Here is a 24,779-nt window from a genome sequence, read left to right as displayed (position 1 = left end):
GGCAAAACTGTAAAAACTCTGTGAGAGCTAAAGAGAACATCTTGTTTACGGTTATATTCCTACTCTGTAGTATGTAGTGTCTGTGTTGTAAGTGGTCTGTAACTATTTGGTGACAGAATGGAGGAACAGTTCTTTTGAATGAAGGGGGATATTGTTACCATCTTCCTTTTTCTCACTGCAGTTGTGTAACTGAAGCTAATATCGTAACTTAGTTCTGTTTTTATACTTCATATACATGAAATCCTACAATTAAGTATTCTTTTGTATACCTTTTCTCAACGTTGTAAGATTCATCCAGTGGCATGCTAGAACTGGCTTGTATCACTTCCAGAAAGCTGATTGTTAAATTTTCAACAACTTGGCAAGCCAGTGTTTAAACCATTGATAGCTTGAAATTGGTCATGGTGCAAGTATTCTCTCCATGGAAATTGACCGACATTACAAATCAGAGCTTTTTATTTGGAAAGCTGGTTTTCTAGCACATCACTAGATCCATCCACATTGTTGCATGTAATTATAGATTACATATTCTTGTTGCTATATAGTTTTCTGCCGTGTAAATATACCACAGCAGTTTATCCATCCTGTTGTACATTGGCAATGAGGTAATTTCTAGTTTTGACTATTACAAATGGTTCTGCTATGAATACAGCATCTTTTGGTAGACATTTTGCTGGGTCATAAATTATGTATATTTTCAGCTATGGTAGATACTGCCCAACGTTCTGAATTGTTTGGACCAATTTATACTCTCATACCAATTTATTAGTAGAGTTCTGTGTGTCACATTATCACCAACACTTGCTCGTTTCATGTCCTTTGAATTTTAGCCATTGTGGTGAGTGAACAGTAATACTGATTGTGGTTTTAATTTGCAGCTCCCCAATGACTAATGAAGTTGAGGACCTTTTCTTTTGTTTATAGCTCACTTGAATATATTCTTTTTTGGTGAAGTGTCTGTTCAGTTCTGTTGTACATTTTTCATTGGATTGTCTTTTTCTGTTGGTTTCATGAGGGTTTTCTATATCTTCTAGAAGTGAGTCTTTTGTCAGATGTATATATTGTGATTATTTTTTCCCACTGATTAACTATAGTTCTTAATATGATAGAGTATAATTTATCATTTTTTTTAATGAAATAGATTGATTTTATTCACCACCATCATTTTTCCAAGCAGAGAGATTCTTTTCTTTTCTTTTTTTTTTTTAATGATTTTTTATTATATTATGTTAGTCACCATACAGTACATCCCCGGTTTCCGATGTAAGGCTCGATGATTCATTAGTTGTGTATAACACCCAGTGCACCATGCAATACGTGCCCTCCTTACTACCCATCACCGGTCTATCCCATTCCCCCACCCCCCTCCCCTCTGAAGACCTCAGTTTGTTTCTCATAGTCCATAGTCTCTCATGTTTCATTCCCCCTTCTGATTACCCCCCCTTTCTTTATCCCTTTCTTCCCCTACCGATCATCCTAGTTCTTATGTTCCATAGATGAGAGAAATCATATGATAGTTGTCTTTCTCTGCTTGACTTATTTCACTTAGCATTATCTCCTCCAGTGCCGTCCATGTTGTAGCAAATGTTGAGAACTCGTTCTTTCTGATAGCTGAGTAATATTCCATTGTATATATGGACCACAACTTCTTAATCCAGTCATCTGTTGAAGGGCATCTCGGCTCCTTCCATGATTTAGCTATTGTGGACATTGCTGCTATGAACATTGGGGTGCATATGGCCCTTCTCTTCACTATGTCTGTATCTTTGGGGTAAACACCCAGTAGTGCAATGGCTGGATCATAGGGTAGCTCAATTTTTAACTTTTTAAGGGACCTCCACACTGTTTTCCAGAGTGGCTGTACCCACTTGCATTCCCACCAACAATGTAGGAGGGATCCCCTTTCTCCACATCCTCTCCAACAATTGTTGTTTCTTGCCTTTTCTATTTTTGCCATTCTAACTGGCGTAAGGTGGTACCTCAGTGTGGTTTTGATTTGAATTTCCTTGATGGCTAATGATTTTGAACATTTTTTCATGTGTCTGTTAGCCATTTGTATGTCTTCATTGGAAAAGTGTCTGTTCATATCTTCTGCCCATTTTTTGATTTGTTTATTTGTTTCTCGTGTATTGAGTTTGAGAAGTTCTTTGTAGATCTTGGATACCAGTCCTTTATCTGTAGTGTCATTTGCAAATATCTTCTCCCATTCCGTGGGCTGCCTCTTAGTTTTTCTGACTGTTTCCTTGGCTGTGCAGAAACTTTTAATCTTGATGAAGTCCCATAAATTCATTTTATCTTTTGTTTCTCTTGCCTTTGGGGATGTGTCATGAAAAAGGTTGCTTTGGCCGATGTCATAGAGGTTGTTGCCTATGTTCTCCTCTAGAATTTTGATGGATTCCTGTCTCACATCGAGGTCTTTCATCCATTTGGAGTTTATTTTTGTGTATGGTGTGAGAGAGTGGTCAAGTTTCATTCTTTTGCATGTAGCTGTCCAATTTTCCCAGCACCATTTATTGAAGAGACTGTCTTTTTCCCACCGGATGTTTATTCCTGCTTTATCAAATATTAGTTGCCCAAAGAGCTGAGGGTCCATTTCTGGGCTCTCTATTCTGTTCCATTGGTCTATGTGTCTGTTTTTGTGCCAGTACCATGCTGTCTTTGTGATCACAGCTTTGTAGTACAGCTCGAAATCTGGCATTGTGATGCCCCCAGCTTTGTTTTTCCTTTTCAACAGTTCCTTGGAGATTCGGGGCCTTTTCTGTTTCCATACAAATTTAAGAACTGTTTGTTCCAGTTCTTTGAAAAATGTCCTCGGTATTTTGATCGGGATAGCATTGAAAGTGTAGATTGCTCTGGGTAGCATGGACATTTTAACTATGTTAATTCTTCCGATCCATGAGCATGGAATATCTTTCCATCTTTTTATGTCTTCCTCAATGTCTTTCAAGAGTGATTTATAGTTTCTAGAATATAGGTCCTTTACGTCTCTGGTTAAGTTAATTCCAAGGTAACGTATGATTTTTGGTGCTATTGTAAATGGGATGGATTCCCTAATTTCTCTTTCTTCGGTCTCGTTATTCGTGTATAGAAATGCAACTGATTTCTGAGCATTGATTTTGTATCCCGCCACGTTACTGAATTGCTCTATAACTTCTAATAGTTTGGGAGTGGCTTCTTTTGGGTTTTCCATATAGAGTATCATGTCATTTGCAAAGAGAGACATTTTGACTTCTTCTTTGCCGATTTGAATACCTTTGATCCCTTTTTGTCGTCTGATTGCTGTTGCAAGGACTTCTAGTACTATGTTGAATAATAGTGGCGAGAGTGGGCATCCTTGTCGAGTTCCTGATCTTAAGGGAAAGGCTTCCAGCTTTTCCCCATTGAGAATAATATTTGCAGTAGGCTTTTCATAGATGGCTTTTATGAGATTGAGAAATGTACCTTCTATTCCTACACTCTGAAGGGTTTTAATCAGGAAAGGATGCTGTATTTTGTCAAATGCTTTTTTGGCATCGATTGAGAGGATCATATGGTTCCTGAGTCTTTTCTTGTTGATATGATGTATCACGCTGATTGATTTGCGAATATTGAACCACGCTTGCATCCCAGGTATGAATCCCACTTGATCGTGATGGATAATCCTTTTAATGTACTGTTGGATTCTATTAGCAAGTATCTTGTTGAGGATTTTGGCATCCATATTCATTAGGGAAATCGGTCTGTAATTCTCCTTTTTGAGGGGGTCTTTGCCTGGTTTGGGGATCAAGGTAATATTGGCCTCATAGAATGAGTTTGGTAGCTTTCCTTCTGTTTCTATTTTTTGAAATAGCTTTAGGAGAATAGGTATTATTTCTTCTTTGAATGTTTGGTAGAATTCCCCAGGAAAACCGTCCGGGCCTGGAGTTTTGTTATTTGGAAGGTTGTTTATCACTGACTCAATTTCTTCATAATTAATTGGCCTGTTTAAGGAATCAATTTCTTCCGGTTTCAATCTTGGTAGTTTATAGGTTTCCAGGAAGGATTCCATCTCTTCCAGATTGCTTAGTTTATTGGCATATAGCTGTTGATAAAAATTTCTAATAATCCTTCCAATTTCAATGGTGTTCGTTGTGACCTCTCCTTTTTCATTCATAATTTTAATAATCTGGGTCCTTTCTCTTTTCTTTTGGATAAGTCTTGCCAGTGGTCTGTCAATTTTATTGATTCTGTCAAAGAACCAGCTTCTAGTCCTGTTGATCTGCTCTACTGTACTTCTGGTTTCTGCTTGATTGATTTCAGCTCTAATTTTGGTCAACTGCTTCCTCGTGCGTGGATTAGGCCTGTCCCTCTGTTGCTGTTCCAGCTTCTTGAGGTGAGAATATAAAAACTGCATTTTAGATTTTTCTATTCTTTTGAGTGAGGCTTGGATGGCTATGTATTTCCCCCTTAGGACTGCCTTTGCAGTATCCCATAGGTTTTGGACTGTTGTATTTTCATTCTCATTGGTCTCCATAAATTGTTTAATTTGATTTTTGATTTCCTGGTTTATCAAGTCATTCCTGAGCAGGATGGTTCTTAGTCTCCAAGTGTTCGAGTTTCTTCCAAATTTTTCCTTGTGGTTGAGTTCCAATTTCAGAGCGTTGTGGTCTGAGAATATGCAGGGGATAATTTCAATCTTTTGGTATCGGCTGAGACCTGTTTTGTGTCCCAGAACATGGTCTATTCTTGAGAATGTTCCATGGGCATTAGAATAGAATGAGTATTCTTTGGTTCTGGGGTGTAGTGTTCTATATATATCTATGAGGTCCAACTCGTTGAGTATGGCGTTCAAAGCCTTTGATTCTTTGCTTAGTTTTTGCCAGGGTGTTCTGTCTATTTCTGATAGTGGAGTGTTGAGGTCCCCTACTATTAATGTATTTTTATTTATATGTCTCTTTATTCTGGTTAAGAGTTGGCTTGTGTATCTTGGTGCTCCCCTGTTGGGGGCATATATATTTATAATTGTCATATCCACTTGTTGAATACTTCCCTTAAGAATAATATAGTGCCCTTCTGCGTCTCTAACTATAGTCTGTAGTTTAAAATCCAATTTATCTGATATGAGAATTGCTACCCCAGCTTTCTTTTGAGGTCCATTTGCGTGAAAGATGGTACTCCATCCCCTTACTCTCAGTCTGAGTGCATCTTTGGGTTTGAAATGAGTCTCTTGTAGACAGCAAATGGATGGGTCATTTCTTTTTATCCAATCTGCAACCCTGTGGCGTTTATGGGATGGTTCAAACCATTTACATTAAGACTGATCACTGAGAGATAGGATTTTAATGATGCCATGTTGCCAGTAAAGTCTTTGTTTGTATTGGCTGTGACTTTCTGTTCTGTATCACTCTTGGGGCCTTTTTACTTTTATAGAACCCCCCGTAATATCTCCAGTAGGGCTGGTTTCGTGGTTACGAAATTGGTTAGTGACTGGCGATTCTGAAATGTCTTTATTTCTCCATCAATTCTGAATGACAGCCTTGCTGGATAAAGGATCCTTGGCTGCATGTTTTTCTCTGAAAGAGCTTTAAATATGCTCCCCCAACCCTTTCTCTCATTCCAGGTCTGTGTAGACAGGTCTGACGTAATTCTGATGCCTTTGCCTTGGTACGTGAGAAATTTCTTTGCCCTGGCCGCTTTCAATATTTGCGAAATGCACTGTGACGTGACGTGGCGTAGGTTTGTCATGGTTGAGCTTGGGAGGGGTCCTCTCTGCCTCTTGGACACGAATGTTTGTTTCCCTTGCTAGATTAGGGAAGTTTTCAGCTACAATTTGTTCAAATATCTCTTCTAGACCTCTGTTTTTCTCCACCCCCTCAGGGATGCCGATGATTCTAACATTGGATCGTTTCATTGAGTCAGTAATCTCCCGTAACCTACATTCGTGGGCGTGGATTTTTTTAAGACCATCTTCTATTTTCATTTTTTCCTCTATTAACCCATCCTCCAATTCACTAACCCGTTCCTCTGCTTCTGCGACCCTGGCCGTCAGAGCCTCTAGTTTTGCCTGCATTTGGCTCATAGAATTTTTAATTTCTGTCAGATTCGCTCTCATTTCTGTCCTTAGGGATTCTATATTCTCAGTAACATTTTTGTTAATAGTTTTTTCAATTCTACTCATCATTTTGACCATCGTTACTCTGAATTCCATTTCTGATAATTTGGTTACATCCATATCCATTATTTCTGTGGCAGAGGCCACAGACTCACTGTCTTTTCTTTGCTGGGGGGGGGCTTCTCCTTCTTGTCATTCTGATGAGGAGACGTTGCGGGGTTGTCCAGAGCCCAAATTATTGACTGGGTCCCAGGCCATGCCCCTTGTTTTATAGGGATCTTAGGGATGTGGGCTTCTTCTTTAAAGATTTTATTTATTTATTTATGTGGCAGCCAACCAGCGATAGAGGGAACAGAAGCAGGGGAGTGGGAGAGGAAGAAGCAGGCTCCCAGCGGAGGAGCCCAATGAGGGACTCCTTTCCGGAACGCCGGGATCACGCCCTAAGCCGAAGGCAGGCGCTCAATGACTCCGCCACCCAGGCGCCCGGGTTGTGGGCTTCTTGATTTTTCAGCCTGCCTTCTGGGGGAGGGGCCTGCCGCGCCGATACTCAGGCAACCCTGTTTGGGTAGAGTCTCGGCGTCCCCTGCGAGGGGGGATGGGGATGGGCACGCTGTGAGCCGGTATTTCCAGGCTTTTGTTCTCTGGCGGCTTTCCCTGGCGGTTTGCTGTGCCTCTTCTGAGAGTCAGAGCAGCAGCGGCCGAATTTCAGCCTCTGCCACAGAACAGAGGGATTGCGGCCCGTTCTCTACTAATGTTCTGGCCACTTTAACTCTGTTTCTGTTGGTGCTGCTCAACCCTGCAGCGTCCCGGGATGTGCGCCCCACACCCGGAGTCCCAGCCCTCACTTCCAGTGCCGGCGCGTCTCTGTCCTTTGTGTTTCTAACGCCGCCAGCCGCCAGCCGCCCCGCGCGCGCTCCCGGATCTCCCGGTGTCAGTCTGGATCCAGTGAGCGCACCGGGATTCCGGTGTTCCGCGAGATGCCTGGTGGCGCGCGCACCCGGCTCACGGTCTCAGTCTGCTGTTTTGCGGGTGCCGTCCGCGAGCCCCGCCCGCTCTCCCGTGCAAGTGGCTACCGCTTCCCGGTGCCCGAACGCGGCGGCTCCTTCCCCTTCTGTTTATCTTCCGATATCTGTGCACGGTTTCATGGCTCCCCGCTTCGTACCTCAATACTCAGCGCTGGAGATGTTCATTTGTAGAGATCCAGATGCGTCTTCCTGCGTCTCAGGCTGGTTCCGTGGTTGTTTAGGCTGGTCTGGTACCTATCCAGCTCGACTCGGAGGACCGGCTGAAAACGGTGTCTCCTGCTCCTCCGCCATCTTAACTCCTCCCTCTCAATTTATCATTTTTTTTATGATGAAGGCTTTTTGTGCTCTAAGATCTTTGTCTCTTAACAGGACATGAAGAATCTCTTATGCTTTTTTCTATAAGCTTTATTTTTTCTTTCATACTTAAAGGCATTTGGAATTGTTTTTGAATACAGGCATATCTCATTTTATTGTGCTTCACTTTATTGCACTTCACAGATACTGTGGTTTTTACAAATCTATGGTATATGGCAACCCTGCTTTGAACAAGTCTCATTGGTGCCATTTTTTCAACAGAGTTTGTTCACTTCGTGTTCTGTGTCACCTTTTGGCAATTCTCACAGTAAATGTTCTCCTTATTATATTTGCAATGGTGATCTGTGATCAGTGATTACAACTCTAAAAGCTCAGGTGATTGTTAGTATTTCTTAGCAATAAAGTATTTAATTAATGTATGTGCATTGTTTTTATTTTTTGGACAGTGTTACTGCATGTTTAATACAGCATAACATAAACCTAACTTTTATATGCACTAGAAAACAGGAAAATGGATTTGACTTTCTTTATTGTAATTCTCCCTTTATCTTGGTGCTCTTGAACCGAACCTGCAATATTTCTGAGGTATGCCTGTATTGTATGAGGTAGGATAAAAGTACATTTTTCCTTTGCTCATTTTCCAAAGAAGGTGACCCAGCACCTCCATTTTCCTTTCCTTTGCTCATTTTCCATATGAAGGTGACCCAGCACCTATTTTGAAAGGACTGTCTTTGTTCACTGCATGCAGTGTTGCCTTTGTCATAAGTGACTATGTGGATGTGTTTCTCGACTCTCTTCTGGTTTTGATGGGTTTATCTATTCTTGTACTTACAACAGTCTTAATTACTGTAGCTTTATTATAGATCTTGATATTTGTTGGTAGTCAGTTTTTCAGTTTTGTTGTTTTTCAATATTGCCTTGGTTCTCAGCTCTTTGTATTTCCACATGATTTTTAGAATAAGTTTTTCAACTTTCAGGAACACTTTCTTTGATTTTTAATTAGGATTACAGTGAATTTATAGTTGAGTTTATGGAGAATTGTCATACTGACAATATTTAGTCTTTCCTTGTATGGACACGGATGTATTATTCCTCCATTTAGCTCTCATTTCTCTCCAGAAGTTTTGTAGTTTTCAGTATACAAATCTTTCATATTTTTCATTAGATTACTCGTGGATCTTTGACGTTTTTTGGTGCTATAATAAATTGTATCTTTCAAAAATGTTTGGTTTGTTTCCTTGTATGCAGAAATTCTGTTGTGTGTGTGTTTTTTTTTTATATTGACCTTGCATCTAGTGATCTTGCTAAATTCACCTATTCTAATAGATTGTAGAACCTTTTGGATTTTCTTCATATTTCTGTTGATGTTAAATTTACTGGTTCTCTCTTTTAAATAGCTGTAGTTTTAGACTTCTCTGAGGTAATGGAAAGAGCTGATGTAGTCAGGTAGTACTTACAGATAGTCTGTACTGATTTTTCCTTTTATCTTTGCAGGTTGCCCAAAGCTGCTGAGAAATAGATATATCTTTATATTGCATTGCTAAACTTTTTTTTTTTTTTAAGATTTTATGTATTTATTTGACAGAGAAACAGCCAGTGAGAGAGGGAACACAGGCAGGGGGAGTGGGAGAGAAAGAAGCAGGCTCCCAGCAGAGGAGCCCGATGTGGGGCTCAATCCCAGGACCCTGGGATCACGCCCTGAGCCGAAGGCAGACGCTTACCGACTGAGCCACCCAGGCGCCCCTAAACTTTTTATTACTTTTGTCTCACGTTAGAAGAGACTAGATTATGGCTCACAGAAATAGTTTTCTTGCATTTTTTACCATAATTTGTGTCATTTTCTTATATACTTTAAGCATAAACTTAGCATAAGCCTATTTTATTTTAATAAAAGATAAAAGATCTTAATTATCTAAATATGTCTATCTCTAACAATTAATGTGACTCAGAAATATCTACTCTTTAATCTTTAGGAATCCTTTCAAGTCATCCCAAATATGGTTCCATCCCTAAACTTATATGTAAGTATGGACAACACTCGTTTTCTTAGCTTTCTTGCCTAAGTAAAATAATTAATTTTTAACAAATGTTTTGTCTTGTCTAACTCATAACAGTTATTTGGTTATTTGTTTTGACCAGCTTGTTTAAACTTTTCATTAAATGGACTAGTCAACTACTTGGGCATTTTATTGTTAGCATTAAGAATTACAAGTTATTTGAAAGAGAATTTTTTTCTTTTATAATGTAATAAAACTATTACTTCTAAATAATTTGTAAAGATATATAGTATTTTAAAATAAATTCTCTGGTTTCTGAGGAAAAAATTGTCTTGCTTTACAGAAGTAAAATGTCTTTTAAAATTAAATCTAATTTTTAAAAATCTCTTTACATTTTAAAATGTAAATAAGCATAATTTATCTACATATTACAGTGTGGTTTATAGGAAAGAAGCTAAATTCCTTTAAAAAAGAGCACCCAAGACTTTTTATGAATCTTTCCAGGTTAGCCTCTCTTATATATTGGAAATAAACACATAAGGCAACAGTAGCCACATTTAGGTACCACTTCATAATTCATTATTTTAAGGAATTTGTTGCACCTAATTTTAAAAACAGTCTTATGAAATTAGCTGGGCAAATTCCCATTTTACAGGAAAAGAAATAGCCTGAAATCCCTTTGACTAGGCTAGAACTCTTTTAATTCCTTTACCACATTTTTCCTGTCTATATTAATAATTAATAAAGTGAAATTTATGTATCATGGAGCAGTTTTATTTTGGATTATGTTATTTTGTGAAAGTGAATTGTATCTACAGAATCTTGCTGTGTACTCTGAATCTGATTTAATGTGGTACTTTTACCATTATTTCAGGAAATCTCAGTTTTCCTGTATCAAGACCTATTTAAGATTACATTTCTTAGAAAGTGTTCTTTTAGGATTTTTATTTAAATGGGTACTTTGAGTCACATTTTTTGTTTATTTTTACAAATAAGTTGCTTGTATCATGGGATACTTTGCTGGAAAACTTTCTTACGTGAAAACTTGCCAAGAGAAGTTCAAAAATCTTGAGAATTCCCCTCTTGGAGAAGCTTTACGCTCAGGACAGGCACAGCGATCTTCACCATCTGGGTAGGCCAAATTCTGATATTTATTGAAGGTTTTTAATTTTAGCTAAAAAAATTGTAACTGGATGTTGCTATAATTCAGGGCATGAAACATTGTGTAGTCTGGAGGACTGTTGGAAACTTGCCGTTCTGCAGGAGGCTAAAACTATTTTGTTTTAAAATGTGGAGTAAAGGGGTACCTGGGTGGCACAGCGGTTAAGCATCTGCCTTCGGCTCAGGGCGTGATCCCGGTGTTATGGAATCGAGCCTCACATCAGGCTCCTCTGCTATGAGCCTGCTTCTTCCTCTCCCACTCCCCCTGCTTGTGTTCCCTCTCTCGCTGGCTGTCTCTCTCTCTGTCAAATAAATAAATAAAATATATTTTTTTTAAAATGATCTCTGAAAGCTTAGGAATTCGAAAACTGGATATACATTTCTCTTCTGTATTAAGAGTGGCCGTTTTTAAGTTGTATAAATGGGTCAAAACTTATTTTTAAGGTTTTTGTGGCAGAGAGAAAGACTTCATTTTACTGTTATAGATAACCGTGTAAAAATTACATAATTCCTTTAGAAAGTAAGATAACTAGTTTTCGTACCATAACACGTTTTTTTTAGGGTGTAGGCAATAATTTGCGTTTCTTATACAATATGATTTACAGGCACTATTCTCAGAAGTCAAAATACGACTCAGATTTGAGTGGTCATTCATCTTTTGTGACGTCTCCAGCAGCAGACAACATAGAAAAAGAGATGCTTCCTCATTATGAGCCAATTCCATTCAGTGCTTCTATGAATGAATCTACTCCCACTGGTATTACTGATCATATTGCCCAAGGTAGAAACTTCTCTTGAAATGAGTTTCAGCATTATATGGTCCAACGTATGTATAAACTTTATTTGATGACCTTTTCTGCTGGATATCACCTGTATGTTCCACCATCAGCCTAAACTCAGCATGTTTGTTCATCTGTTTCTTCATTCATTCAACATTTTTTGACTTCCAGTAGGTGTCAGGCACTCAGCTAGGTATGAAAGAGGTATAGATGAATAAGACCTGATTCTTGTCCTTGAGAAACGCTCTTAGACTGTTAGAAGATATAGAAATATAAGGAAAAATTACTAATATGTCCCATTAATCAAAAATACTAACAAAGTTTAGTGATTATTGCAAAGAAGTGGTAAATTGGGCCATGGGGAGGCTTCAAAGAGGTTACACTTGTTAGGCTGGTCTTAAAGGCTTTCAGCTTTTTTGTAATGTGAGAAAAATAATAATTACCTGCCTTACAGAACTCTTGTCAAGTGAGAAAATCCATGTGAAAATGCTTTGTGAAGTTTGTGTAAATACTAGCTTTGAAGATCGCAGAATGTAAGTGAAACAACATCAACTTTGGATTAAGGCCCGGATTTGAATGATTGACATTTGCTAGCTATGTGACTTTAGGCAAGTAACTTTGTGATCCCTTCAGTTTCTTGATCTCTTGAGTGGAGATGATGATACCTCTGTTAAAGAACTTTGGGAATGAGATGAAGTAATCAGAGGTAATGCCTGTCAAGTCATAGGCTCTTAACAGTTGTTCATTTCCTCCTTTCATTTCTTTAGTCTAATTTGCAGTGAAAAGTGAAGAATTAGGAAGTACAGGTTTGCAGTTCCTTATCTAAAAATCCTAAAATCCAAAAAAACTTTGACAACCACAAAGGTTTATTTAAAAATTTTTTTATTATTAATTTATTTATTTTTCTGACATGGGGCTTGACTGCATGGCTCCAAGATCAAGAGTTGCACGCTCTACCAACTGAGCCAGCCAGCCACCCCACAAAGCTTATTCTGTAATTAAACTAGTGATGAAATCTGACTTAACAATCATTTCAAGCCCTGACTTAAACTGACACAAGTCTATTTATAATCTTTATCTTAATATGACTTTTCCTGCATTTTGTTGTACAAATTTTAATGTTTGCTTATGCACTGCTGCTTCAGACCTCTGGATGGATGGATATTAAGTAATGTATTACCGAGCTATATACTGTGACATCTTTCTAAAATCTGAGAAACTGAATTTTGAAACATTTCTGACTACAAAGTTTTAGATAAGGGATTGTGGATAGAATATTCTTTGAAAAAGTTTGTTTTAATGCAAATACCATAAGCCAGTAACTATGAGGAACAAGAACATTTTTGTTGCTTGAGATGGGAGAGATTTGGATCTATGTGTAGGTTAAAGGGAGGGAAGGGAAACAGTGGGAAGGGAGTTGATTATAGGTCAAGTAATGTTGCAGAAGTTGTAGAAGGGCTTCTTAGGTAGGTTAGAACATAAAGTAGCCGCTAAATATATGTGGCCATTTAAATTAATTAAAATTAAATCAAATTGAAAATTCAGTTCCTCAGTTGCTTTGTAGCATTTCAGTTGTTCAAAAGCCACATGTGCTTGTGCCTACTCTGTTGGAATGTGCAGATACAGAACATTTCTCATCATTACAGAAAATGATATTGGACAGCATTGCTTTAGAGCAAGTTGGGGTGGGGGCAGTGAGTATTAACATTTTGGAAAAGAAGAAACAGAGTAGAAGTTAAAGTAATTAAAGACATTCTTAAGTGGATGAAAGGTGTTGAGAGTCTTGACCACCCCCCCCCCCATGTTTGGAAACAGAGACCTCCCAATTAGAGAGGGAAGGAGGTGAGCAGATTAGAGAGTGGTTAGTATTTATCTTCAAAGGCAGCTGTTCTTAGTTCTCACTGCATCTCTCATTTTCCTAGTCCCTCAAGTTCAGATCCATTCTACTCTCATTTTCCTAGTCCCTCAAGTTCAGATCCATTCTACTTGTTTTCTAGCCATCCATCACTTCTTCCCTTGTTATGATTTTCATTTTTCCTTCCATTTGCATTAGAAAATTCCATCCTATGTTGCACAATTCCTTTTCCAAATAAAAGCAGACAGACAAAAAAGCCCTTTGGTATCTGCCCACAGACAATAGCAAGGCCCATATTTTGATATATTTTATGTCCTCGAGAGCAGCCATCTATCCATCCAATGCTCTGCTTTCCCAATCCCTTCTCTAAATCAAGTTTGCCACTCTTTGACTACTTTCCATATGGGCCAGTTGTGGCCTCCTCTGCTTTTGCCCTAGCTGCTGTCCTCCCTTACCAGGACTCTTTTCCCCTTTTGTTAAAGTCCTGTTTGCGCTGTTTGGTTCTGCTTTCTTTTATTAGGAACTGAAAGAGTTATTAATCTTTCAAAGTAGAAAGCACTCTTTCATTGCTGTTAGACTTAGAGATAGTTTATTACAGTTAGATTGAAATCATTGCTGTTTTATATTTTATTCCTTCCAGCTCTTTCTAACCTTCCTAGAGCAGTAAATCATGCTCCCTACACAATGCAGAATATTTTCATTGGGCTTTGTAAGTGGAAAAAATTCTCCCTAATCTTCTGATTTATGTTTCCATTATTTGTCACAGAATTTTGAAACAAAGAAGTATTTTTTTTTTCAGTGAGAAAAAGTATTAGACCTGGAAGGAACTTTAGAGATAGATCATCTAGTCAGACGTCTGTATTTCACAACTGAGAAAACCAAGATTCAAAGTTTAGTGATTTGCCCAAGGACATTCACTGATTGTTGGCAAAGTGGGAATGAGAACTTAGGGTTCCTAACTAATAATCTAGTACACATTGTCTCCTTCAGAATTCTAAAAATATCATTTATGGTAAAGGGAAATGAGTTTAATAATTATTCATTAATAATGAAATGCGAGTACTTTTTAAACCCAATGTAAGATGATATTTTTCTTCGTATTCTTTTTTAGCAAAAATTTAGTTTTCAAGAATGGTATAATATTCAAACTAATATATAAAGCCTCTTGCTTTGTATCAGTGCAGTATACTTTGTAGCAAAATAAAAGGTTATGCTTGAAAACATTTAAAGCGTAGTTATGTTGATTTGAAGATTTTTCACTGGGACCTTACTGTAGAGTTCCAAAATACCACCTACAAAAACTGCTTTTTAAAAAATTATTTTAATTAATAATGATTATATTAATAAAATGATGTGCCTAATTTGTATGTAAGAACCTCTTTGAAAACTATTTCTGGAGTGATGTGTAAGACTTTTGGTTGACTGAATTTTATGTTAGCCTTATTAGTTCATTTCTTTTAAAATGTTTATATGACTTTTTTGCTGGTTATACATTTTGTAAACTATGTTTAATATTTGCTCCTGTCATCTAATAGTAAGAGTAATCACTTATTTTTACATCAATATTTAACTCTTTGATGGTATATATTGCTACCTTAACTTTCTTTGGAAGAGATAAAGAATAAATGCTGGTTCCCTGGCCAAAATTATTATTGCCACTTTTTTCTGCCTCAGTATTGCTCCATTAGACCTGAGTAAAAATGATGCATACAGTGATCGAAGGCTATGTTTTATACCTTTCAACAGTTATTTCCAAGCACTTTTGTTTAAGTATAAAGATGGCACATTATTTTTTTTAATAGTTACAGTTGTTCATGTATAGACTCTGGTTATAGGAACGTTCAGCTATGGAAATATTACTAAGTAAAATATATATGATGTCAAATTTTGTTCAGTTGCTACTAGTAGGATATATTTCTTTTTAATTAAATAAGCAGTGTGAATAATTTTCCAGTTTAAAACACTAGTATTTTAGTGAGTATAAATTACACTGGTATATATTATAATACCCATTTTTCTGGCAGTGGTTACTTTTTAATTTTTTTATGTTGATATTAAATTTTAGAAATAAAAGCTTTAAAGTGTAAGAGAAAGTTTTCATTTTGTAATTATGTTGGGGAAAATCTAATACCTTTGGAATGGTGGTAGTGATTTGACTATTTTACTTTTTTCTGCTTTTATTGTAGGTAAGAAACATTTAGAAAATTTAGTTGCTTTGGATTTATTCAAATCCTTTTATCACCATTTATTAACTGTTTGTTGTTTTAGGACCTGATCCCAACCCTGAAGAAAGTCCTAAGAGAAAAAATATTACATATGAGGAATTAAGGAATAAGAACAGAGAGTCATATGAAGTAACTTTAACACATAAGACTGACCCCTCAGTCAGGCCTATGCAGGAAAGAATGCCAAAAAAAGAAGGTATGATAGTTTAGTCTGAATCACTTTACTCTTTAGGATCGGAAACTTCAACATTAGTTAAAAACATTAATTATACTAATACATGATTTAATTCCTCAAGCAATTAACCAAAATAACTTTTTTTTAAAAGAATAGTTCCGTCACAGTTATTAGTCTTTCCTTTTCTAAGGTGTTCCAAAGACCATTTTGTGTTAGAAAATAATGAATTCCAAATAGTGGTATGAATTAAGACAGTGAGACTAGTTAATACATTGTAGAAATTATAAATCCATTTGAATGTTTTCTCTTATCAAAAATCACCCTGGGACTTAATAAGTGTTTTTTAAATGATACATTGAAATCATAAAACCAAATCCAGTTGCCTGAGGTTGATAACGGGCTGTAATGCCACTTTAAGCAGAATGAGAGAATCATGACTGAGTAATGAAATTGATTTTCTTACATGCTTTATGAAATTGAAATAGAAGTTATATGCGTTATAAACCAGCTTTTAGGGCACTTCCCAAAGAGGAGTTTGACTTTTTTCAGTAGTACTTTTACTCTGTAATTAATGATAAATTTAAAAATCACAGCTTGTTTTCATTCCTTTTGGAACAGCTGTACATTATCCAAAGTCAATTTTCTGACACAGAAGTTTACCCCAATGGAAGAAGGCATTTTGAACAGGGGTTTGTACCTATTTCAGTGTACAATTTTATGATGTCTTTTTTGAAGAATTTTAGAGAGAGTCATTGTTTCAAGGTTTTCTGTTTATTACTTTAAAAAAAAAGAAGGAAGAAAGAGGTCCTTGGTACCTTCTTGAGAGTCTTATGCCACAAAGAATGCAAAAATACTTAGAAATTTTGAGTATTTTTTATTATGATTGTTCTTTTAGAACCAATTTTATTTCTAATTGTTAGTGGTTCCTTCATTTAGAATTCTATTTTCATAACAGTTGTGGATAATGTCGCTGTCATATTATTAGTGTAAAAAAATCTGGCTTTAAAATAGATTTGTAATAAAAAATACTTGTTAATGTTTATCATTAGAAGAAAACCTTTAGCATAAACATTTTGCATTCAGTGGCCATTATTTTGTAATATGTAAAGACTTACTGCTACTTTGTTCCGCTAATTGAGGATTTAGACTGTAAGCTCCATGAGGGCAGGCAGTAGCATTTCTCTCATTTTTGTGATCTTTTCTATTACGTGTCTGCACAGCATAGTGTGCACTGATGGATCAGACCTGAGATGTTTTGGTTGGGCCTCAATAATAAAGCTTAACAAAAGGAAATAAGGTAGATCTTTGGCAATTGCTGGATTTTGACATTTGTGATTTTGACTGAACAATCTTGAAGTTCTGTTACATGACACAGTAATGTGAAATAATTTTTTTCTTTGTAAAAAGAAAGCTGATTTTTTGGTGTGTGCTCTATATAATTTAAAGAAAAAAACAGTTATGAAATAGTTTGGGTGATTTTGTAGAATATTCTATTTTAGAATCTAGACAGAAAATTTGACATTAGTACAGTGTAAATTCACTTGGTCAGAAAGTGTCACTTAAAGTTTTCAGCTTCAGTTTGTATAGATTCTGTTTGTTGACATTTACCTAAATTAGAAATTAAGACTGAGAAATTTCAAAAACATAAGCATATTATCAATTAGCTATCAGGGCAATGATGGCAGCACACATCTTATAGCTTCTAGAAGACTGCCTTATAGTCATGAGGGAATGAAAGCTAGGGGAAAAGGCAAAAATAGGAGGGAAAAGGTATATAATATCTTAGTATAATAATGTAATAGTTTGACTTAAACAGATTCCCTGAAAGAATCTTGGGGGGGGAGGTGTCCCTAGTCCGTACTTTGATAACTGCTCCTTTACATTGTTACGAATACTCGAGTCTTCTGAAGAGTTGTAATCCACAGATGAGGACTATGTAGAAGAGAGGCTGAAAGTAAAAGGGTAGAGAAGACAAAGGAGCTTATTTCAAACTGTAATTCCATGTAAAATGCAGGAGCGCTGGAAACCATTTCCTTCTTGTATAGTATTACAGCTTATGGGAGAGAAGAATGAATTAACCACAACCTGAAGACTTGATCATTTCTGTTACAGTATTTTTTGTGGAAAACAAATTCAAATGTTTGTTATTTTTTATTTCCTGGTAATTTGTGTGTGTGCTATAATATATACCACCCTTAGTATGGTAAAGTTGTAAAGGTGTCCACGCTTTGGACCTAAATAGACCTGTGTTCAGATTTTGGTTCTGTTTGCTTTATTAGACTTATACCTTGGGCAAGTTACTAATCTGTTTTCTCACTCTTCAAATGGGGATTGTGTTTACTTTATAAGGTGGTTATGAGGATCAAATATTGATGTAAAGTTCTTGATAGAGTCCGTCATTATTTATGTCCAACCTTCAGTTCACAAAAGTCTAGCTAGCCCCTTTCTCTCATGTGCCTTTATTGAAAATGAGAGAGAAACGTAATTTTCATCATAGTAGCAAACTTAAAGTAGTATCTTTCACTTGTTAATATTTGGAATTATCAATTATTTGTGCTTTTTTCCTAGTCAAAGTAAACAAATATGGAGATACTTGGGATGAGTGAAAAATTGCATCATTGGACCTACTGCAGGCGTTCAATCTCCAGCTTCATCTGGGTGGTCACGAATATCTGCATGCTTTGAGCTCAGCAGCAGTCTTCATAAACATTTAAAACTAGAACCTGGGTTCTTGTGGTTTGGCCTATTAAAGTGATGTTTAAAAACACAGATTTTAATGTGAATGTTGTGTGAATATATTCGCCTTGAGGAACTATACAAATGATGGTATTATACTAGGATCACATCCGGTTTGTGAAATCGTTTTAAGTTACAGAGTAAGGATACTCTCTTATGAGACTATGAAGAGATTGTATACTCTAGGATCAGCATATATGAAAATAAATACCTGCATGTTGAATTGGGGTGGGTGGGGGGAGCAAAGCATAATTTTAAGTGTTAAGCTTTACATCCAAAAATTATTAAAAAGCCTTTCTCCGGTGTTTGTTGTATTCACTTATTAATGTTTATGGTAAATAAAACATGAAGGAACATGCAACTCTGTTGGTTTCATGGTTTTATTGTTTGTAATCTCTTAAGTCTAATTACAAGTGGTGTTTGTAGGGCTAGGAAATTAAGTCATCTATTTCTGAATATTTAATAGTGAATGTGATGTGTGTAAATGAACATAGTAAATAGCTCAACACGTTTAAGCAGTGGTCATATTTGAAAAATTGCCGATCTACAGGAATAAAAATTTGGTATACTTTGTATTGCCGACCTAACGTTTGTTTCTGGTTCAGGTGAATGGAAAATGAAACTGGTCTCATCTAAATTCTGTTTACTCATACTGCAGTTCTACCAGAAACATTGTGTTTCAGGTAGCTGTTGTAAATCCCCAAACTTGGTGGCTTAAAACAGTGGTCACTTATTATCTCCATTTTCTCTGTGGGTCCCGATGAAGGAAGGATTCCGTAGGGTGATTGGCTGCGTGTCTCTTAGGTCATTCAGATGCTGGGTGCTTCCGACCTCTGGGAACCAGAGCAGCTGGGGTCTGGCCAGAGCATCTCTCCCTTTGGTGTCAGGACCTTGCCGTGGCCTCTGGGTGGGTCTGTGGGCTCCTCACAACATGCTGTGCTCAGGACAGACTGTTTTTTACGTGACCGCTTAGGGCTCTAACAGGAATGGTCCAGCAAGCATGTCAGAGCTGCATTGCCTTTTCTTTTTCTTTTTTTTTTTTTAAGATTTTATTTATTTGACAGAGGCAGCCAGGGAGAGAGGGAACACAGGCAGGGGGAGTGGGAGAGGAAGCAGGCTCCCAGCAGAGCAGGGAGCCCGATGCGGGGCTTGATCCCAGGACTCTGGGGTCACGCCCTGAGCCGAAGGCAGAGGTTTAACGACTGAGCCACCCAGGCTTCCCTGCCTTTTATTTCTGACCTGGCCTCAGTCCTATAGCATCTCCTCACAAGCCCGCCTATGAAGGGACAGGAATGTAAGACTCCCACTTAGTCACATTTTTATAAGACCAGTGGGACGGAAGGAGTTCACCTTTTGGGCACGGTAATTCACATCCCTCATGCAAAATAAACTACTCTCCCAGGACCTCCAGTTCATACCCATTATAACAACAGCTCAGAGTCCAGGAGCTCATCTCATCTGGTCCAGTTGTGGGTGAGAATCTTTGAAGTACCATTCCTCAGTCTTAAGGCCTGTGAACTGAAGAGAAATCACCTGACCTATTCATCCCAAGTACCTGTTAGGCATCCTCACCGCTCCCGTTCAAAAGGGGGACGTGAGAAGCATATACCTGTCACTTGTCCATAGCAATTCTGAAGTCCAGCCAGCTTCGTGCTGCCAGTTCTCTGTGAGGGCTTAGGCATACCCCCACGGGTTCGCCGTGGCTCTGAGTCCTGCCTTTCCCTTAAAGGTAGCTCGTGTTTCCAGCAGAGTGATTTTCTTAGCCTGCTTTCTTGCCCACAGAAATCAGAGATCCCAAGACTTCTTTTTATACTGTCCCTGTCCAGACTGAAAATTTTTTAAACTGAAATTCTGAAGTATCCATTTATAATCCATTTCATTACACAGAAGCCATCCATAAGTCTATTGGAGACAGTCCTTTTTTTTTTTTTTTTTTAAGTAGGCTTCACAGCCAGTGGGTGGGTGTGGAGCCCAACGTGGAGCTTGAATTCACACCCCTGAGATATAGACCTGAGCTGAAATCAAGAGTCGGACGCTTAACTGAGCCACCCAGCTGCCCTTGAGAAGCTGTCCCTTTTCTACGCTGCGCTTCCTGTGAGGCTGGTGAACAACAGCACTGAGATTCTTAGGAACCTTGCACAGGGTCTACAGGGTTATGCCTGGAAGACCTGGAGAGGACCCTTGTGTGTCTGAAATGTCCTAGGAAGGACGCACTGTCATTTCACGTGCTTCAGGCAAGCTGTGAGGCAGAAATGAAGGCGTCCCAGTTCCAAACTTGAGCCTAACGAGCCTGTGTGTTTCCACTTGTGTCTCTCTTGTGACCCTCGGAACAGGCCTGACTCGAGATGCAGAGCCAATAGCCTCATGAACAGAAAACCTTAGGCCCCAGTTTGGATTTGATCTTTGCCTGGAAGCCATTTCTCAGTATGAGAAACTTCTGCTGGCTTGAGAAACTCTTAGGAGCCTTTATGTTTTCTACAAATCACATTTGGAAATGAAATAAGTTGTTCTTTATATTACATCTCTTCTCTCATTTTAGAAAAATCCAGGTGTCGTTATCCTCAACACTGCCCAGAAGTGCTAGCTAGATCATTTAGTTTGTTAGGTACATTTTCTATTTTCTGTGTAGCTACAGGTAAATAGTTTTGTTAAACTCCACACAACTCATAATCAAAATCTCTTCCGGCTTCTAATACCGGTTCCCCCTCTCTTCTGACACCCTTCCTTGACAGCCTCCTTGGAAGCTTTTTAGGCTTCTGTAAACCCCCTCATCCAGGCTTTTTAGGTTTTTACTAATCATCTCCCTGAAGTCCTGCCGGCCTCCGTCTGCCACTTGTTCCCCAGCCCAATGCTACAGGTCTTAGCCTATGTTATGGCAGCAGCCCCCCAACAGCTACCCAGTTTCTGTATCAGAATTTGACAGAAGAGCAGCATTTCTGAGTGATAGAGAGTAGGGGTTTCTTAAAGGGATTAGATCCTAGGCAACTGTGGAGCGGGTGGATCAGCGCGCAGGGCATGGGCTCCGCCTCTAGGGTCGGGCCTGTTCTGATGGTCACGACCGAGACACAAGTAGAAACATGCAAGGCTCGTTAGGCTTAAGTCTGGCAGTGGCACGGCTTCATTTCTGCCTCACAGCTTGCCTAGAGCAAGTCAGGTGGACAAACCCAAGGTCAAGAGATCGATGGTTTGCCCAGCTCACGTGGGAAGGAAATGCAAAATTACATGTCAGGATATAAGGAGAGGTCTGAATTCGGCCAGGAATACGATCTACAAGGACAACCCCGAATTCCAGTGGCCTTTAGTTTGCATCTGCCTCACACAGACATGACATCACACGGTAGTAGAGCTGTTGATTTACAGATCTTTTCTCCTCTACTTACTTCTCTGAGGGCAGGGACTATCTTATGTACGAATATACCCCTATTTCTTCTAGCCCATTGCCTGAAAGATATCCGCCGAATTAATGAATGAAGCCGTTTCTGGGCTTCCAAATTGTAAGGCCTGTGGTGACAGCCTTGATTTTCAAAATCAGGGAGGTATTCGGGGAGGTGCCTTTTTGATATTTCTTTCCCCACCACCATTAACTTCCCTCTCCCACCCTTCCTCTTTTGTTACCTTTCCGTTCCGCCCCTCGTTCCTGCCCCACCCACATCTAGAGAGGACAGAGTCTCTCTAATACACCAAACCACTCTTCCAGGTTTGTATCAGTCGACGAAGTTTCTTTGAGCACTTACTACGAACACCATACATTAAGAAACCAAAGCGGTTAACCAAGTATCTTCCAGGGCAGTTGACACGACACTCACCTGTTAAATGACAAATTTTGAACTGAAAAGGACAGATCGTAGAATCGTGAAATCGAAAAAAGTTAAGAGCGTAATGAGTCACACTGAAGTTCAGAATGACCAGCTGTGTGAGCATGAAATGGGAAGACTTGACCTAAAGGTGGGTCACGTGAAAGCTTAGCACAGGCCAAGTGTTTGACACAAGTACACATTCTGGACTCCACGAAAAGTAGTAGTAGTGGTAGTAAGGGCTTACGCCACTCAGGGCTACTCCGAGCCATGCACTATTGTAAGCATTTTGTAAGTATTAGCTTATTTAATCCTCATGAACCACCTGTCAGGAAACCCTAAAATGTTTCCATTTTACGGATGAGAAAACGAAGGCGCAGAGCAGATGCGTAGCTGACTCAGTGTCAGTACGTGGTGGAGTCTCGATAGGAGCACAGGGTGGGATGCAGAGCTGCTCTTGCTGCCAGCTCAAGTGCCTGCAATGAAAAGCACCATAATCCGCTCTCTTTTGAACTGGTCAATCCATGTTTGCAGTCTTGGTACAGAGAGGACAGTACTAACCAGGATGTGACAGGGCTGGAAACCCACTCCAATGGTTGAAGAAACTCAGAGGCACACGCGTTCCAGTATTTAAAGGCTACCGTGTGAAAGAAGAAGAAGAATCCTATTTTGTAGGGCCGGGTGGGACAAAAAAAGAAGAAGGAGGAGGAAGAGGAGGAGAAGGAGGAGAGGAAGAAGAAGAATCCTATTTTGTAGCCCCAGGGAAATCACAGGTTTAGGCTGACAGACGTTTACGAAGGACCTATATCGGGCCAAGAAGTCTGCTTGGGGCTGGGGATTCAGGCATAAGTAGAAGACCCACTTCCTGTCCCGGAAGAGCTTCCGCTCTGGGGGTGAGAGAGGCAAACCTGGGCTCCCGTAAGACCTTTCTGAACAGTGTCGCAGGCTGGCCTGTGGACTTCGTGGCACTACGGAGCAGCACGTCTCCTTCCCCAGAGGGACGGATGTGGCTCCTGGAATCTCACCTGCCCAGACAGCAGAGGGGACTCCCGCAGCGGCTGGGAGGGTGGCCTGTATCTAGGAGCGCGCCTAGGCACAGAGGGTGCACAATCATTGACTATATGAAACAAGGAACATATAAAATCCAGGATGTCTCACATAAAAGCCTGTGCTTATTTGTTTTGAAAAGCTGGAAGACACAGCAACAGTGGGCCCACAGGTTCACGTGTGTGGGAAGTGAAGACCACACCCGTTTTCAGCATCACCACTAGCCCAGCTTCACCCGCTGACACTCTCTGTCTTCTCCTGGACTTTGCTCCTCTTGGTTAATCACTGAAATCTCCGCAAATGTTCAATGTCAATGAAATCGAATTCTACAGTTGAATTCTAAAAGTGGGAAAATTTGGGATGCCTGGGTGGCTCAGACGGTTAAGCGTCTGCCTTTGGCTGGGGTCGGCTCTGGTCATGATCCCAGGGTCCTGGGATCAAGTCCGGCATATCAGACTCCTTGCTCAGTGGGGAGCCTGCTTCTCCCTCTGCCTGCCGCTCCCCCTGCTTGTGCTCTCTCTCTCTGACAAATAAATAAATAAACAAACAAACAAACAAACAAATAAATAAATTAAATGTTTAAAAATAAATAAAGTGGAAAAATTTTGTCAATTAACAGATTGCATTAGGAATATCAAGAAAATTATTTACCTGATGTTTTCATTGTTTTAATCAAATCATTTAAGATAAATTTCATTACTTTCATAATGGTAGCAGAAAATAGATAAGTCATCTATTCTGACAGCAAGGGAAGAAAATATCTTTTTTTTAATAGATATTATTTATTTATTTTACAGAGAAAGAGCGCACAAGCAGGCAGAGGGGCAGAGGGAGAGGGAGAAGCCGACTCCTCACTGAGCAGGGAGCTCAACGTGGGGCTGGATCCCAGGACCCTGAGATCATGACCTGAGACAAAGGCAGACGCTTAACTGACTGAGCCACGCAGGCGCCCCTGAGAATATATTTGCTTAAGTGAGAATTCTAAAAAATATGTAAGTATCATATACAGTTCATTTTTTTTTTTTTTAATCATGAAAGTACTGTTTTCACAAGCTGATGACCAGGGTGGTGATGAGGGTTGGTAATTTCTAAATGCAGAAAGACAAATGCCACTCCTTGCCACATCTTCCTACAAGAAACAGACATTCTCCTCCAGATACGTGCTTCCTAATCTATGCAATAGATAATACAGCAAAATATTTGAGATTTGAGTGAACTTCCAGTTTTTTCTTTATTGATTTCCTTTCACACTGTGAAAGGAAAGATCACTGTGATAAACTGTTTCGATGAATAACTTACCTGCTTAGGAAAAGCAAAGAGCCCAAACCATAAATTCAATTTGATTCAGAAGAATGATGGAGATGTCAGCTGTGAAAACAATGGGCCCTTTCACCGATAATAGATGTATCTTATCCCAATCCCCCAAGACTGATTTTCAACATTGACTTGCTGTGCTTAGCAATGTGAAGATGTTCTGATCCCTGGGAAATCAGTTTCGGGCGTGCAGGAAACAAATGTGCCTAATTCTGAATTGGTGCCAATCACCAAGGGAACAAAGAGCCACCAATTTCTGGTTGTCGGAGCCAGGAGTTCAACGGCA

At 39.0% G+C, this 24,779-nt stretch overlaps 1 protein-coding gene across 6 annotated transcripts in view; it reads left to right on the top strand.

Moving 5' to 3' along the window:
* The window catches only part of OCIAD1 (OCIA domain containing 1), a 30,965-nt gene extending 12,266 nt beyond the window's left edge, over positions 1 to 18,699 (top strand). For 2 of the 6 annotated variants that reach the window (XM_045815901.2, XM_087864140.1), the window contains exons 5-9: positions 9,384 to 9,431; positions 10,404 to 10,539; positions 11,174 to 11,349; positions 15,471 to 15,623; positions 18,171 to 18,699. In XM_045815901.2, the coding sequence (XP_045671857.1) occupies positions 9,384 to 9,431; positions 10,404 to 10,539; positions 11,174 to 11,349; positions 15,471 to 15,623; positions 18,171 to 18,208 (551 nt within the window). In that variant the 3' untranslated portion in view covers positions 18,209 to 18,699. Of the gene's footprint in view, positions 1 to 9,383; positions 9,432 to 10,403; positions 10,540 to 11,173; positions 11,956 to 15,470; positions 15,624 to 18,170 lie in introns of those variants that run through there. The other 4 variants (XR_015725476.1, XR_015725475.1, XM_045815902.2 and 1 more) reach the window with 4 other exon arrangements.
* Positions 18,700 to 24,779: the final 6,080 nt, after the last annotated feature.

The sequence above is a fragment of the Ursus americanus genome, chromosome 8, assembly GCF_024610735.1.
Source record: "Ursus americanus isolate L20-20 chromosome 8, mUrsAme1.1.p, whole genome shotgun sequence".
Taxonomy (NCBI): Eukaryota; Metazoa; Chordata; class Mammalia; order Carnivora; family Ursidae; genus Ursus; species Ursus americanus.
The sequence above is the reverse complement of the archived record's forward strand: the minus strand, read 5'-3'. Positions and strand labels throughout refer to the sequence as shown.